The sequence below is a fragment of the Schistocerca gregaria genome, chromosome 2, assembly GCF_023897955.1.
Source record: "Schistocerca gregaria isolate iqSchGreg1 chromosome 2, iqSchGreg1.2, whole genome shotgun sequence".
NCBI classification, from domain to species: Eukaryota; Metazoa; Arthropoda; class Insecta; order Orthoptera; family Acrididae; genus Schistocerca; species Schistocerca gregaria.
This window is the reverse complement of record NC_064921.1, coordinates 376488705-376506568: the sequence shown is the minus strand read 5'-3', so window position 1 is coordinate 376506568 and position 17864 is coordinate 376488705. Positions and strand designations below refer to the sequence as shown.

General features: G+C 39.1%; 1 protein-coding gene across 29 annotated transcripts in view; it reads right to left on the bottom strand.

Annotated features, from left to right (window-relative positions):
* Positions 1-1540: 1540 nt before the first annotated feature.
* LOC126320215 (heterogeneous nuclear ribonucleoprotein R) overlaps positions 1541-17864 on the bottom strand; it is a 243340-nt gene continuing 227016 nt past the window's right edge. For 10 of the 29 annotated variants that reach the window (XM_049993776.1, XM_049993800.1, XM_049993781.1 and 7 more), the window contains 3 exons: positions 15214-15362; positions 11760-11931; positions 1541-3193 (listed from right to left, as the gene is read on the bottom strand). In XM_049993776.1, coding sequence (XP_049849733.1) covers positions 2997-3193; positions 11760-11931; positions 15214-15362 — 518 coding nt within the window. In that variant the 3' untranslated portion in view covers positions 1541-2996. Of the gene's footprint in view, positions 3194-11759; positions 11984-15213; positions 15363-17864 lie in introns of those variants that run through there. The other 19 variants (XM_049993766.1, XM_049993772.1, XM_049993768.1 and 16 more) reach the window with 5 other exon arrangements.

Genomic DNA, 17864 nt, shown 5'->3' with positions numbered 1-17864 from the left:
AGAGAGGATATAAAATGTAGACTGGCAATGGCAAGGAAAGCGTTTCTGAAGAAGAGAAATTTGTTAACATCGAATATAGATTTATGTATCAGGAAGTCGTTTCTGAAAGTATTTGTTTGGAGTGTAGCCATGTATGGAAGTGAAACATGGACGATAACTAGTTTGGACAAGAAGAGAATAGAAGCTTTCGAAATGTGGTGCTACAGAAGAATGCTGAAGATTAGATGGGTAGATCGCATAACTAATGAGGAAGTATTGAATAGGATTGGGGAGAAGGGAAGTCTGTGGCACAACTTGACCAGAAGAAGGGATCGGTTGGTAGGACATGTTCTGAGGCATCAAGGGATCACAAATTTAGCATTGGAGGGCAGTGTGGAGGGTAAAAATCGTAGAGGGAGACCGAGAGATGAGTACACTAAGCAGATTCAGAAGGATGTAGGTTGCAGTAGGTACTGGGAGATGAAGCAGCTTGCACAGGATAGAGTAGCATGGAGAGCTGCATCAAACCAGTCTCAGGACTGAAGACAACAACAACCATCACAGGCTCATCTGATCTTACCAGACACCAGGGCCACCTGAGTAAGCAACAGTGTCATACCAGGTCTGCTGAAACAGGTGCACATCATTTTCTGTGAGGCTCCACCACCAAGTTGTCCACTCAGATGAACAGCCACTACCAAACTGTGGCCAGATGCAGAGTTGATCACTCCATGGCCGAACATCCTGGTGAGATGATACGCTCTATTTCAATGTCCACTTCAAAACCAGAGTCATATGTATCGTTCCCACCAATAGCAGTTTCCCTGAATTGTGCAGATGCAAATTGTCATGCAACCTGCCTTTTGATCCCATTATCCACCTGATCTTCTCTCACTAGCCCCTGCCTCCCACCCACCTCCCCATCTGCCCCCACGACTCCAGCCTCCTCATGTCTTGCAGTCACACCTACCTCTCTAGTGTCCCCCCCTCCATCTTTCACTATCTGCTCCTCTGTGCCATGGCACAGATCTTTATGCTAGCAGCAAGAATAAATTCAGCAGAGCCAAATTTCTGTCTCCTTTGCCCACTGCCATCAATGAGATACCGCCACCCCTTGTTTTCTGCACCTTGCCTGCCTATTCTCCCCTAATCCATCCCAAATGACACAACCACTCACCCAGGTCAAGCTGCAGTGTTGGCAGATGTAATAAGCTGGGACAGTGTAGTCATAAAGGTTACATGTATCTTCTAGTTCTGAAGGATTCGTCCGAAATACAGGAAGTCTCGGTCTTATTTATGAGCCTATTGAAAACTCACTGCCTCAACTATTTGATGAGTTGTTTGCCTTACTTCTTAAGTGATTTAATAATTCTTTTTAAATAACCTGACTACACTGGGAAAGAAATTCATAATAAAATGTGTGATTATTTCTGAGTTGGCTGTCAAGAATATTCCTCAAGCACACTTTGTAGAAACAACAAAATATGCCGAAATTATTTCTAGGTAATACTTACATTTGAAGGAAATAAATCACAATGGAGACTATGAAATAAAAACTTGCTTTTCATACAACTGTTTTATTGTGACATGTAAGAATTCATTACATCAGGTCAATTCACAGAAATCTGATTATTTCCTGGCCCAAAAAAATAACTATCAACAGTTCTTACAATTTTTAAATCTACAGCTTACTAAATAATTTGCAGGCAGTCAAATATTGTGACAAAAATAAAAAAAATAGCTGAAAATTTGAAATCAAGCAAAGCATATCATCTGTAATAAAAAATAGACAACATAATTTCAAAACAGATGTACTGTTAGTTTGGTAGGAGCAGCAAACTCCACACAAAAGAAAACGAAGGGACATCTGTGTCTCCTACCAAGTAACTGCTAAAATAATTACATTTTGTAGCAGTAGTAATACAATATATATTCATATATATTAAAAAAATTGTCCTGAACCGAGAGTAACATACCCTCGACTCAGGCACGTAAAGACACAATCTCTTCATACGAACATGAACAAACTCCACGCGATCACTTAGTGAGGTCTCGAAGGTATAGCACTGACAACAGCACCCTAACAAACAAGCCAACAGCCTGTAAAGTTCATCACAGTTTGTAACAACTATAGATCTTTTTAATTAACTACAAAACTGTGCCATACCTTCAAAACACAGGCACAGCAAAACGCAGTCATACGCGCAGAGATCGAGAGATTTCAGGCGTTCTCTCTAATCAAAAAAACCCACTCATCATCCGTCATTATGTTGTCATAAATACTCATTTTAAAATAGCTTTCTCTTTTTTCACACTGTCCAACTTTGCTCACACATTCTGAGAAAGATGTTCAATTTATTGGTCATAACATTCTACAGTAGTACATAATTTTCAACTGACATTTAAAAGTAATAAAACAAACTAAAAATTAATTACAGGTTCCTTGAAATTTTAGAAGAAACCCAAGTCTAGACCACAAACCAAAATTTTAACGTTTATCCCAAGAGTCCATCAACCACGCCTTGCTCGTTCCAAAATGACAAAAGCCGGGTCAAAAACGAAGACGAGGGCCCACACGGAGTGGGGTTCTGTAGCAGCGGATTTAGAAGCCCCCCTCGGTGATGTAATGTCTCCAGAACTAGGGGGTGGGGCACTGACGGGGGTCAAAATCTTATGTCAATGGAGAAATATGACGCATATAATGCCAAATTTTGTAGTGTTTTCTACTTTACACAGTTAAGACACAAATTGCAAGGTGTTAGGTAATGGAATTTGGCTATGGAGTACTAACCAAACATTCTTAAACACTATTAAACAAATGTAGAAATAGTTTAAAATAAAGGGGGGCAAAATTACCAAAACAGTAAAGGGAGACCACTTTTATCTTCTGCATGTAAGTGGGTTTTCGCAATTGTATCTGAGCAACAAATCAATTCCACACCACTTCTCTTCTTCGCTTCCTGATTGCAATAAATCAGCTCGCTGCCGCCTCAGCCGCCCCTCAGGGCGGCAGGCACTTAGCTCCAAGTCGGATAGGTGTCTTGGTACCACTGTTGATCCGCAGCTGGACCATAGCCGCCACCGTTCATGCCCGCCATGCCCCCATACGCATTGCCCAGTGGTTGCTGGGCAAGGGGCTGGTTGCCCCAGCTGCTCTGGTAGCGCCGCTTCGACTCCCCCTGGTTCTGGTGACCCCCGTCAAATTTGCGCTTACCTGCATCCAAGAAATTATAATCAGCCAGTATACTACATAAAGAATTGAAAGACAGGGAAAAAAACAGATGCTTTAATGGAGAATTCTTGGCACTAAGATATTGACTTCAAAATTGTATTACTTTTTACTCTTGCAGTAACTGTAGAAAGTGGAAGTTAAGTTAAGTTAAGTAAGACACTTGATTATTTTGTAATGGTCCAAACTCTTTGGCACACCAGTTGCCTTCTCCCAAATTGACCTCATTATCAGCATTACAGGTTGAACTCAAAAATTATCTTCCATCCGATATTTATTTCCCTTATGAACAAAGATTCTAAGCAACTTACCCTTTCCCCTATATTACCCAATTAATACCAGTCACTTTTTCAAAATCAACTCCAAAAACAAAATATATATGGGTATATTTTTTTCATTTTATTGCCTGCCTACTACTACACCATATGACACACACTTCCTTCTCATTGACTAACAGGATATACTGCATTTCCAATTTTCTCAGTTTTCATTATATTTCACAATAAAGTTCAAATATTTTCAAGAAAGGCATCAGAGTCAGGGCCACTTTAAGCCCCAAGCAACCAAAGTGGCCACTCGAGGCACAGAGCTGACAGGTGCCATCAGGGGCACCCGACTACAAGATTTGTATACTGGGTTCAAAATATTAGTAGCAAAAGCCGATGTGGATACTTGACACAAGGAAGTTGCAGTAATTGTGAGACTGCAAACAAGTTGTTTGCAAGACAGCTTCAAATGTGTGGTTATGCTACCACTTACTTCAGAATCACACCAGGCGTGGACAAAAATATGGAAACAAAAATAAATAAATATCACCATGCCCAATACAGTGTAGCAGAATCAATCGCATTCAAAACTACTTCCAGCTGTCTCTGAATAGATAAATACAGGTCCCAAACAGTGTTCAAGGGAATCTCCTACCATTTTTTTCAGAAAATAGTTACAAGTACAGGTAACAAAGATGAAAGTGGACAGCGATCACTCACCCTTCTCTAGACCACCTCTTACTCCAAAAACCAGTCCTGGATTATATGAGCTTTATGAAATGGAGTCTTGTCTTTGAACACAGCATTATCACTGGGTACAAACGTACCATGGGATGAAACTGATCAGCCAAAATGGTCCCATAACAATGAACCTGTAGTCTAGGGATAGTGTCTTTGATTAATAGTCGAAATGTCCTTGGTCCTGGGTTCAAACCCTGCCACCGCTTAAATTTTGAATAAAAATCATCAGCCGAAATCTTCCAGCATAAGAAGTCACCACTTACTCAGCCAACGGCCTTATCAAAGAGATGCAGGTTCACAACACACTCGTCTTTCGGATGGGAAACTGCCCCTACAGGAGTAAGAATCTGCAATGATCAACGGGATGAGGATGCAGAAAGCAATGGAAACCATACATTAAAGACACAATTTGTGTCCACAGGACACGTGGCCTGTAATTGAAAAGCGTCATGACAATCTCTCCGTTGGCACAAGATTCCAGACTAGTACTCCATTCGGATGTCTGGAGGGCATGGCTAAGGGTGTGATAACTATGGGAAAAAGACAATCACCAATGAAACGATAACATTCTACGAGTCATTGCGCAGAATGCCAGAAGTGGTAGGGAAGTTAGAAATGCTAAGGCTCATTCCAGTTATAGTAAGGGTCAGTGATATGAAATGGATAATAGAGAAAGATTTCTGGTCAGATGAGTACAGATTAATATCCAGTGGCAAAAAATGGTGTAATGGGAGTAGAATTTGTTATGAATAGGATGGTAGGGCAGAGAGCAAGTTACTGTGAACAGTTCAGTGATAGGGTGGTTCCAATTAGAATCCTCAGCGAACTAACACGACAATGATAGTGCAAGTATACATGCGACGTCACAAGCCAAAGATAAAGAGACAGAGAAAGTACTGGGAATTGAAAATGTAATAGTCATGGGGGACTGGAATGTGGTTGTAGGGGAAAGAGCAGAAGAAAGTATTATGGGAGAATATGGGCTTGGTACTAGGAATGAGAGAGGAGAAAGAATAATTGAGTTCTGCAATGAATTTCAGCTATTAATAGTGAATGCGCTGTTAAAAAATCACAAGAGGAGGAGATGTACTTGGATTTTAGGTAATTACAAGAAAAGGTAAAGGCGCCGTTGAGGCAGCTCTGATGCTAGGGTTGTTAATGGAAGCAAGACTAAAGAAAAATTAGGACCGATTCATAGGATTTGTCGACAGAGAAAAAGCATTCGACAGTGTCAAATGGTGCAAGATGTTTGAAATTCTGAGGAAAATAGGTGTAAACTATAGGGAGAGGCAGGTAATATACAAGAGCCAAGAGGGAATAATATGAGTGGACAACCAAGTACGAAATGCTGGGGTTAAAAAGGGTATAAACCCGGTATGTAGTCTTTGGCCCCTACTGTTAAATCTATACATTGAAGAAGCAACAACTGAAATAAAAGTAAGGTTCATGAGTGGAATTAAAATTCAAGGTGGAAGAACATCAATGATAAGATTCACTGATGACACTGCCATCATCAGTAGAAGAGTAAGAATTATAGGATTTTCTAAATGGAATGAACAGTCTAATGTGCACAAATGCATTGAGAATAAATGAAAAGTAATTAGAAGCAGCATAAATGAGAACAGTAAGAAACTAAACATCGGGATTGATTATCATGAAGTATATGAAGTTATTCTGCTACCTAGGCAGCAAAATAACCCATGATGGATGGAGCAAGGACAACATAAAAAGCAGACTAGCACTGGCAAAAAAGGGCTTTCCAGACCAAGAGATGCCTACTAGTGTCAAACACACACACCTTAATCTGATGAAGTAATTTCTGAGGATGTACGTTTAGAGCGCAGTAGTAACACATGGGCTCTGGGAAAACTGGAAAAGAAGAGAGGCTTAAGCATTTCAGATGTGTTGCTACAGAAGGATATTGCAAATTAGGTGGACTGATATGGTAAGGAATGAGGTGGTTCTCAGCATAATACGGAAAACACTGATAAGAAGGAACAGGATGGTAGGACATCCATTACGACAACAGGGAATAACTTCCATGGTATTACAGGGTAACAGAGGTAAAACTGAAGAGGAAGACAGATACAGGAATACATCCAGCACACAATTGAAGATGTGGGTTGCAAGTGTGACTTACAAAATTTCATCATCATCATCATCATTATTAATCCTTGACAGTAACGTGACCTTGCAGGGTAACCATGGAGGCCCATGGAACACCACTATATGGCTGCCAAATCACTGCCAAAACTCCACCATCGTTCTCTCGACAGCAAGCAGTCTGCATCATAGGTTTGGGACAGCATAAGCCAGACGTGAAGTCAGCCAGAGATGGAAGCAGAGTGAGACAGGACTCATCTGACCAGATGAGTTTCCCCCATAGCTCTTTAGCCCAGGTTTTACGACTTCAGCACCATGTTTTAGCATAGTTTAAGAATTATAGCTCATCCTGGAATTCCCAGCTTATAGAGCTCCTTTCATGTTGTTCAGGTGCAGACAAAATCCGTAAGTGTGACACTCACTCAGTTCTGTAGTGACTTCGACAACCGTTTTCCTGTGCTCTTCTCTTATATCTCAATGACCGCCTATCACAATTATTCAATATACACTTTTGTCCATGTTGTTACTTGGTAGATTATCTTTTCCTCTTTCTGTATAAACAATATATATCTTTGATACATCAGCACTTGAAACAAGAAACATTTCAGCTACCTCGTTTAGGGAACCACCCACCATATGAGCATCAAAAATTTTTCCACATTTGTATTCACTTAGTTCTAAAATTATGCTCTCTGAACTACACTGAACACTGCCCCTGGAAATGAACACTGCCCCTGGAAATGAACACTGCCCCTGGAAATGAACACTGCCCCTGGAAATGAACACTGCCCCTGGAAATGAACACTGCCCCTGGAAATGAACACTGCCCCTGGAAATGAACACTGCCCCTGGAAATGAACACTGCCCCTGGAAATGAACACTGCCCCTGGAAATGAACACTGCCCCTGGAAATGAACACTGCCCCTGGAAATGAACACTGCCCTTGGAAATGAACACTGCCCTTGGAAATGAACACTGCCCTTGGAAATGAACACTGCCCTGGAAATGAACACTGCCCTGGAAATGAACACTGCCCTGGAAATGAACACTGCCCTGGAAATGACTGACACTTGCAACTTGTTGAGGGCATTGCACACATGCCATCTGTGGTCAAATAACAGCACCACCTGCAAAGTCGGCTAGCATCTGCATTTTTGTTCAAGCATTCACTTCTTCCGGTGTTTCCATATTTTTGGACATCCCCGGTAGTTTGTACCATCACATTCAGGATGTAAACTCTGATTAAGCCTACATCTATATGGGCTAAAATTTCACCCATTCCCATGTTAATAGCAAACATACTATTACTACACCACATTAAATGCGACAAATTGCTGTGAAGGAGGTATTCTGCGTGTTGTCCTCACATTTGGACTTTGACTCAATGCTGCACCCTTTCCTGCATTAAGCTACAAATTCTTTCAAATGCATCTGTATCATCTTGTAAATCTGGATGAGATTGCACTATTTGCTGCTCCACTTTTTCAGTTGTACTAACAAAAGTGTTGTACACTTCAATTCTGAGATGACTCGACACAGGAAATACCTGAGAATGACCTCACATACCAAGGTACAGGCTGTGCTCAGTCAGTCATATCAGATCATACTGGCATGTTCGCTATCTGTCTTACACTAGTAGTAAAATGCCTATGGCCTTTCAGGCATGTACCAAATTACCTAACATTGCACAGGTTGCACAAGGTATGGTACCCCTTGGGGTGAAAATTGAGTCCAATTACATTAGGACTTAATCAAAACGTTTACATTTCAAATATATTTGTACAACTATGACAATACATACTGAAGTCAGTGGCAGTTTGTAACCACATATTATTGATCATCTCCCAGACAAATTGTATGCAGACCCATCTTTAGTGGAATGTTTTTGCTTTTATCATCATATACTTCCCCATGTGTCAGTTTTAACCCTCACAATTATGATAAACTCTGTATGTAGAATAATCATTTTTCCTCACTAAAAAAATGCTTTTAAAGAGCTCACAAATTACCCTAATGAAAGGGAATTACAATATAACGCCAATTTTGCATGACCTCGATTTAGCGTAAACCTGCATTTAACGGAAAAAATTTCAAGTCCCGAAAATTATTCCATAAGTGCAATGCAATTTTATACTCAATTTAACGTAATTCGCATTATGGCAAAAACCGCATTTAGTGTTGGAAATATTAAATATTGAAAACAACACAATAGTGGCTTTTGTGGCCTGAATGCATGCCACACTTTTTTTCCAGTTTTAGGAATCCAAAAAACCGCCTGCAGTTTACATTTCGGTGCAAAGCCTAAGAAGTTCCAAAAAATGCCACTAGCTGCCACCGTAAGCCATTGCATTAGTTTCAAGTAATGGATGTTAAGGTACATTTTATAATGTGCAAATTAGCAATTTTTCAAATTGTTCACAAAGTTCTTGCAAGCTTTTGATGCAAGAGTGGGTCCCCCTTTTAAGGTTAAAAAATTCTTGCCCCTAGATATCTAGTACTTGAGTAAGATTTTGAAAATTATTTGTTACACACGAGTGTCATGTAATACTTACTTTAAAGGAAAAACAACTTACTTCCACAGCCACTACATACAGATTTGTTGTATAAAAGGTCTTATGAATGGCATAAGAAAAGATAACTTACATTAGAGGGGGGGGGGGGGGGGGCATCAAATGATATGTGCCTTGTGAAGGATACATGTTCTCGAACTGGTCCTGGTCTGATAAGTATACTGTGTGAAGTTCTGACTGGTAGAAAATATTCATTAAAAGTTGTGACTAGTATCGGGAGCACTTTCATAGGCGTGAACCCTAGAAAGAGTAACATTAATGCCATAACCAGAATATCAAGGAACCCAATAACTATTGTACAAAGAATGGATCTGTGGAGGGCAATGGCATTATTTTTTCAACTGGACAAAAAACATCTGCAACAAGTATCAAAAATCTGTTGATGAAAACTCTGAAAGAATTTACACAAGCTCCACAAAAGAATTAATGTGGAAAGCTATGTGAAAATATTACAAATTTTTAAAACACCAAATACAGTGGCACTGTGATGCGCTAACGGAGCAGGAGCTTTGAAAGGTTTTAATACACCCAATACTTCAATGCAGTTGATCAAAATACCATTTAGGGCCTTGGGATGTATGCAGAACAAGAAGCACTAGCAGTAAGAAATATGTTACTTCTGATAACACGAGTGTAGCATGTGCAATTATATTTCTTGATATTAATAACATTTTGGAACCGAGTGTACCTGCAGTCCTCCTCCTATCCTTGGCTATGGCACAACTTCCATGTCAACACCAGCACCTTTGATGCCCAGTAAGTTGTGTCAGACAAGTGATATATCATCTTTCTTTTTTAATCCATTCCTTGTGAAAAATGTAACAAATGTAACAAATGTCAGCGCATAAATGCTGATTATAGATTGAAGCATGCAACAACATTTCTAGTTCGCATAAAAAATTATCTACAGCATAATTCAATGTTCTTATAGCACCTCAACCACTAGTTACTCAAAAAGGGAGTACATCAGAGCAATTGATTCCAAATTCTCAAATGGAACGACCTGTAATTAAATCAAGTTTATAATGTCACTCTTAATACTGTCTGCTCTAGATGTGTGATGTTGCCACCAATCCCTAGTATTCTTAACATGTTTATGCAAGCCATTATTCCTCCTATCAGGCACTTCAATGTGGTGACACATGTCGCCAGGCGGCCCCTGTGTGCTCTCGACATTATGTCCTGCCACTTGGTTACCCACATGCTCTAGACGTGTAACGTGCAAGACACTTTGTTGCCTGGTAGCCGAATTCCAGTTCCGAGTCCTTAGTGGCTATCCCACGTCCAACCTGTGTATGTGTGCTGCTGTGATCTTATTAATGTTGTTGTTATGATCTTCATTTTAGACTGAGAAAATGGCATGCCATTGTGATTGCACACAGGAAAAAAATAATGCAGATCCAACAAGAAGCAACAGCGAGAATGATCTATTTGATGGGGATGAGAGTGGTGTGTCTGACAGAATCTATAAGTATGTCTACGTGTCTCTAAGAAAGAGTCCTGAGCCATGTACATAATCTGGTGAACATATCCGCCTGTCTAGTTCAGAAGCTAAAATTTGCGACAGAGTGAAATCTTTGAAAAAAAGAATATGCTTTAGTGACACGTTTGACTGAAAGGAAAATTATTTTTTGTGTCTTGTTTGAAGATTCAACTTTGGGACACAAGAGTGGATTAGGACAAAATTCCAGTGTTCTGTTACTTTTCCTGTTTTTTTCTGTTACTTTTCTTGTTTTTTAACAGGAGATGCAATGAGATCTATTGCAGATAAAACCAGATGATATAAAGCACAGATGAAACCAGCAGATTTTATTTATACACCACGACAAATACACCAGAACAAGTGCATTCTAGGTTGTAAAGATTACAAGAAAAGGGATCTGAGGAATTTACTCTTTCACTGCCGTTTACCTGTTTATGGCTCTCGTGAAGAAGCTGAAAAACGACTCACTACTTCTCCAGGGACATATTCTTTAATACACCAATGCCCTGAGCCATACTTTATGTCTCCCACCATCATGACAGCAGGAGTACCACCATTGTGGCTCTCCGAAACACTGGAAGAATGGGACTCCTACCTAGATTGCCAGTACTCGCCAACAACAGCCATCCAGGGCAGTGAAGAACTGTGACACTCTGCCATTCGCCATCATGTCCATACTTCCTGATCATGGCACCACTCGAACCAATGTGGTGTCTCATTTAAACACAGCCTACGGGTGGGACAATATTTCGTAAGTCCAGCTGCTGCTGGTGCCCGTCTCCGATGCGGTGACAAAATGTTATATGTAGTCCATATTTGTCCTCTGATAGCAGGTGCTTATGTGTAGGGATTACGATGTGCTTGGTGCACAATATAGTAATCTGCCTTTGTCGTGGCCAGATGTGGTTGTCATATCTGAATTCCCTGCAAACCTGGACACTGCATGACTCACCAGCCAACCACATGGATACTCATAATGAAACCACTTACAAACACTGTCAGGTGCTGGTATTGCTAATGCACTTGGATAGGCCTGGTATCAACACATACAAAACAAGTCCGTCATGAAATTATGTAAGACATCTCACGAAATGAAATGAAGAAATGTGTAGCGATGGTTCCCAATGATTATCGGTGTATTAGAATGATGTCAGATAGATTCATTATTTCCTAGGGATATTACAGTGATAAATATATGGAGGACGGCAAGTACTACAAGAGTAACTACGAAAGAACACTAAGTTACTGAGGTGAATTCAAAGTGAAACGTCACTTTTGTCATAGGCTGCTAAAATACTACTAATATGCCGAATTCTGTCATCTTATGCCAAATATAAGATTGTGTACCATACTTTTAAAGAAATAGTTGTGAAAGTGTTGATACTTACCGTCCTCACCTGGTAAACTTCCCTTGGCGCGCACCGCCCCACGTACGGCTGCCCGTGACCCCCCACGTGTTGCCACCCCGGATACCGCGTTGCGAGAAGCCCCACGGGTTCCCCCACGTCCCGGGGGCCCACCTGCCCGGCCACGCGCCACGACTCCACGCCCACGACCAGCCTGCTGAAACACCATACGTCAGATTCCGAAACCAAGAGGTCATGCCAGCCACCTGAAATCAATATAATGTTTGAATAATTGAATTTCATACTGCGAATATAGAAACAAAGTACTTACACAATAAAACCAGTACTAAAACCAACATAATCTGAAGTAATCTTTCTTAAATGTGTTGCTCCTAAAAATATCAAGATAGATAACCAAGTTTTGCTGTTATGAAAAGTGCTGCTAACTATAAAAACTTATCTATAAAGAAAAGTACACCGTGCACAGATTCCCACTCAACAACTTTGTAACTCACCTTAATGGCAGCTATGTAACTTGAGAAATTTTTTTAGACAGGTAATATATCAATATCTCTACTCAAATTATGAACTGAGCAGTTCAGAGCAATACTCAAAATAATTATTCTCGTGTTTTCTAATCATAAATGTTAATTCATGAGTAAGTGAAACACTGTGATATGTGGGTGAACCCGTGTATGCACACATGCGGAGAGGGAGAGAGAAATTTAGTGACAGTAGCAGCTGTGATTTGGTAAAAGAGGTACAGATAAGAATGTAAGGCAACAGTGAATTATTTATAATGGAACACTCTATGTTGCAACACAGAATTATTTACTCATTGTTAATTAATAGTCATCCAGGAATTGATCACCAAGTGTAATAATCTAACACAATGGAATATGGAGGAAAGAGATTTTCAATAAACATATTTTTAAAGTAAGATTTTTCAATAAACACCTTTTTGAAGTAAGACAATAATCATTAGCAAGAGTCTGGAAGCTTCAAGACTAAGAGCATTGACAACAATTTCCAGTTTTCTGCAGCACAGAAATGACAATGCTTTAACAGAAGGCCACATTCTATTTGAAAATTCTGACAAGCAAAACATCCATTGAAATGTTACTGGATAATGTACTTTAAATGTTGTAAATACATGAAAGTCATAAATAAAAACCAAAATCTGAGCCAAAGCTAAGTGAATAGTTAATATTGTCCACAACAGGAACAACTGTGTGTCAGACATGCAAATTGAGAAACACAAAAGTCCCTTTAATGGGAGAAATTAAAAGATGGAACATGTATTAGCATATGTACATCACATCCTTTGTTATCCAGCAAATTTAATTTATTTGTGAGTTGCTACTAAATGGCTTCTACTTTACTGTCCACAATACTTTCAATTTATAATTCAAACACACCCAGGGTTATCTCACTTTAATTCAACTGATGAACTTACAAAATTCGCACCATAGAAGTAACTGATGTTCACTATCAGATAGTGATAACCACTTAAGTGGAAGCTTGGGGACACACTAGGATGCACATGAGTGGTGACATGAAATAGTGTAGTGAGAGCGTAGGAAGGACTAGGAAAAAATGGTTTAAATTAGGGAAGTTGCAGACTAAAGATTACTCACCAATGAATTAGCACAGAAGAATACTGGCTACCAGCACAAGGTGGAAGCAAATGACATGAAACAGCTGGGTACACTAGAGGATGAGGTTCAGTGATAATGGGGCAGCAGTTTGCTGGAACTGACAAAGGAGGGAGGGGGCAGCCCAAGCTGGCAGTAAGGGTTGGAGTTCAGGTGGCAAGCAGTGAGGCTCACTGACAGCAACAGTAGCAGGGAAAGAGGGGTTGCTGGCAGCAACACTGAAAAAACGAGGATTACTGGCAGTGAGGGGCAGGTGGAAAAATAATAATGACTGATAATGAAGGCGAGATTGAAAGAGGAAAAGGAGGGGGGGGGGGGAGAAACAAATTTTAGTTAGTATTATAAAGAAAGCTTTTCTCATAAAAAAACCTATCTTAAAGAAATCACTGTTAATAAATATAGGAACTTACTGGGTGAAAAATTTGAACTTAGATACAGCTGTTTAATGAGAATTTCTAGGATATAAATTTTCTGCCCCTTCCCCTTCCCTCTTGAGCTACACAATGCAAAGCCTGACACTAATTGAAAAGCACGTATGGAATGTATGTCAGTGTCAATCAATATTTAGAAGCAATGAACTGGTCGTTTTAATACTGTACATTTGACATTAAAGGGGTTTTTCAATTGAGTTCTAAAGGAACTGTGCACGTAACTTCCAGATATAAATTGATAAACATTACTTCACAGAATTTATTTCGAACATGTTCATCCGTAATTCACACTCTTCAAATCACTATCTGTCAACATTTTCAACACACCAACCATACGTTTACAAATTACTGTTACAATTGAGTCTAAGGCATTTAAATTTCACTGTTCCAGTAAGTTGTACACTAGTTCAATACAATTGCTTAAGTGGTATGTGCTGCCAGTATTTGGCTGATAAATTTTACGATATGTGAAATATCTTAATTTATGAGCAAATAGCAGGGTTATCCAAAATGAGAGACTTAGAAGTTTAGGGAATAGGAAGGGAAGCCAAAGCATCTACTGCCACTTAACTAAATGCTGAAGCATCTAAAAGCAGCAAAAAGCAGAAAGCACATCAACTAAAGCTGAAAGCCAGAGAAATGTATGGAACTTTGTCAGCATTATGCATTTTGTGTATGTGCACAAGGTAAGTAGCTACAAATCTGCAAAAAGTAATCTAACCTTTCCTCAACAGCCCAAATAAGCAACAATAATGTACTTTTCATTAAGAATCTGCGTAATTTTCTTGTTTACGAACCAGGGATGGAATATGGAGACAATGTAGTATCTGCAGACAATTCAGCCTGCGACTAAGTTAATCGTTGACTTATCCTGAAGAAATTACCACGAATTTCAGTATCTTTTCACAGAACAGAAACAAAGTGCGTAATTAAGTGAGGAAAAGTTAGTTGCCCATTTACAGCTGTCATGTGCCCCGGAACCCATCCCTTGACCTTTTGGATAACCCTGCAACTAAACAGCAAGAAAATGAGATTACCATATCTGAGCCAATACAGGCACACACATACCGCTCTTCATAACTACAATACGCATTTCCCTACAAAACCTCAGGTATCAAGAGCATCCTTTTCCCGGCTAAATTTAAATATTGGAAAGAAATTTTTGAAGCCTATATCAGTGGCTCAGATATGATAAGCTACTTGAAAGTGATACTGTGTCTTTGGTAGGGAAGTCAGCTTTTTATCTGAGACCATACTCATCGTAAATAGAGAAAAAGGACATGGTTCTGGACTCAAATTATGGACTCGGTTTTCAGGGAGGAGGGAAAAAAAATGAAACAACAGACAAAAGACACAGTGCCACAGTCAGAGCTAGCTAGCAACGTTAACGAATCAAACGGTTCGACCCACCGGCTGAGGCGGTCTGCCCCTCCCTCTGGCAGGTGGTGGCGGCGGCGGGTAATCGAAATAGTAATCCTCATAACGATAATAGTCATCGTAATACGGATCACTGTAGCCGCCTCGATAATCCGAATAACCGTAATACTCGTAATCGTAATCTATAAACACACAACAAAGACCCAATTTCAGCCACGACGAGCTACCTTTCCTTCCGAAAATTGCAGTAATTTAACAAAAAGGCATGCCGGGAAAAGAGAAAAGTAAATTAAAATTTTCAGGCCAAAATCAAGAGCTAACTACATAAAACATCTTTTCTGAACTTCTAATCTTCAACTGAGGTGCTAACTGATCACAACATTGCTACAACAATAGTCAAATAAATACAGATAACGAAGTAAAACTACCACCACACACACTACACCAGATAAACTCATAATTCACACTTACCTCTCTACCATAGGTAACTTCAACCTGGTACCAAACAAAAATAAGTCAACTTATACCAGGTGAAAGTTCCTTTAATGCAAGTTTAACCATATGAAATACAATTTTATACGAAACAGAACAATTAAATACCTCAAAGTAAGGTTACCATATCATGCAATTCTGGCAACCATACTCATCTATAAGACAACAACACTCGTGCAGTAATTATCAGTTCCTAAGGGAAAGCACAATGTCTGTCAAATCCTACTGAGTGCCTTGAATGTAGAAAAAATTGAAAATATTTGATAGTTTTTGCTTCATATTCTACAAATAGTTTAAAACTGTGTGAAACTGCAAGCACTCAGGATTCAATGACAATATAATATTCATACATGCACAAGGAATAATAATGAACTCTCCACTTCACCACGTAGCCAACAATAATAGTGATAAATTGCTGAATAGCGCGCCCCAAAATTACCCAAAGCAAACACACATATTTACTATTCTGCCAAAAAGGCATCATTTTCAATGAGCGACTCCCTTTGTCTGGCAGAAAACACAGACATACTTTCTGATGAGCACTTCAGATTTCAATCTAATGATGTGCTTAAAGTCATATTTTTAGCAAACTTGCTACCATTAAAGGCTTTCATACAGGTAGATACCTTTTTAATATCACAATATTTTTTCACTTCAACTTTGTCTTATTCACAATACATCACAAACTGAACATATCCTGGAGAGTGTAATCCTTGAACTTAACCCCAAGCAAACAAGTTATGAATACTATTTTATTTAAAAAAAAGGTGTATTATTCAGAAGCTGTAATGCAACTGTTTTAAGTAGATTACAGCACTGTCCCAGGCTCAGTATCAATGACAATGGAGTCAACTGCACTTCCAAAGAGTCTTCCACTCAAGTTCAAAGAACAAAGATATTACTTTCTTAAAGTATCCGTCTGAAGTGGATGTCAATAACTGTACAAATTTCCAAACTAAATCAATCTCATTCTCATTACTCAGACAATTCAATTCAGGAAGTAGTACCTTCCACCATACGACTATGTGACAAGTGTGTGGAACTACTAATTCACTAACCTGTGACCACGTGTGTTACATATCATTTATTAATTTTCCATTTTTCATTGAACTTATATAGGAACTGCACTATTTCCCTTGGAGGTTTCTCTAAAATATTGTTCTTACCGTTCATACACCAAATTATGATCAACAGTAGGAAAACTGAGTTTATAAATTAAAACATTAGTCAATCCTCCCCAATTGAAATTATTTTTTGTCTTCAATACTATTGTGCTGTTCTCCATTACCTTCATTTCTACGTTGACTAGATGTATGATTAGTGCACCATCCTCGAACCCTTTCTTTCATTTTGGCAGATTAAAGAGTCTGGTACCAAACGTTTATGATTATATAACTGTATGTGTGAGTGGTAAAGGAGAAGCTGGAGGGGATAGAGGTGGGGGCATGCTTTGTCATATAGTCAAAAACAGTTTGTCTTGAGTCATTCAACTACAGAGCCTGATAATTTGCATGATGCTACATTTTAGAGTCCTTTTTCTTATTCAGTCTTTTCCTAATTTATCTAAAAGACACAGCTTCTGGGAAACAGCAAAGAAGATAAAATCAATGTCGGTACGAAACAAAAAACTACAGCTGACAGTAAAACTTCAGGAGAAGGTTTTGAATACCAGTTCATTGGTCCCAATTTCAATTTTCTATGGTTTCTTTAGATTGTTTCAGACAGACTGTTTCCAATGACAAGGCCACCACAGATTTCCTTCTCATTGACCTTTTGCTTTGAAAAAATCATTAAACACCACCTAGCCCCTCTTCACACTTTAAAAAGATATCTAGACAGCACTTGCCAGAATTCAGAATTTTAATAGTCTAGCTTTTTAACTCAATTACAGCCAACACTTAATGGTGTGAGAAGATGACAGGAAGAACCTCTTTGGCAACCCATTTCTTCTCAGGAACCTATTTCTTTAGTACTTCATATTATTTTGGAATATTGCATTCTTACTTAGTATAGAAAAATATTCTTACTAACTTTGACAAGTGCTCAAATTTTATGTACAGACATTTCAGAAACAACTATTACTAGTAAGCAAAGTATATTAGCCTTTACAGCATCTTACCAGACCAAATGTTATTTACTCAATTTTGTAGTTTTCAAAATAAAGTGATAAAATGTTCTCTCTCTCTCTCTCT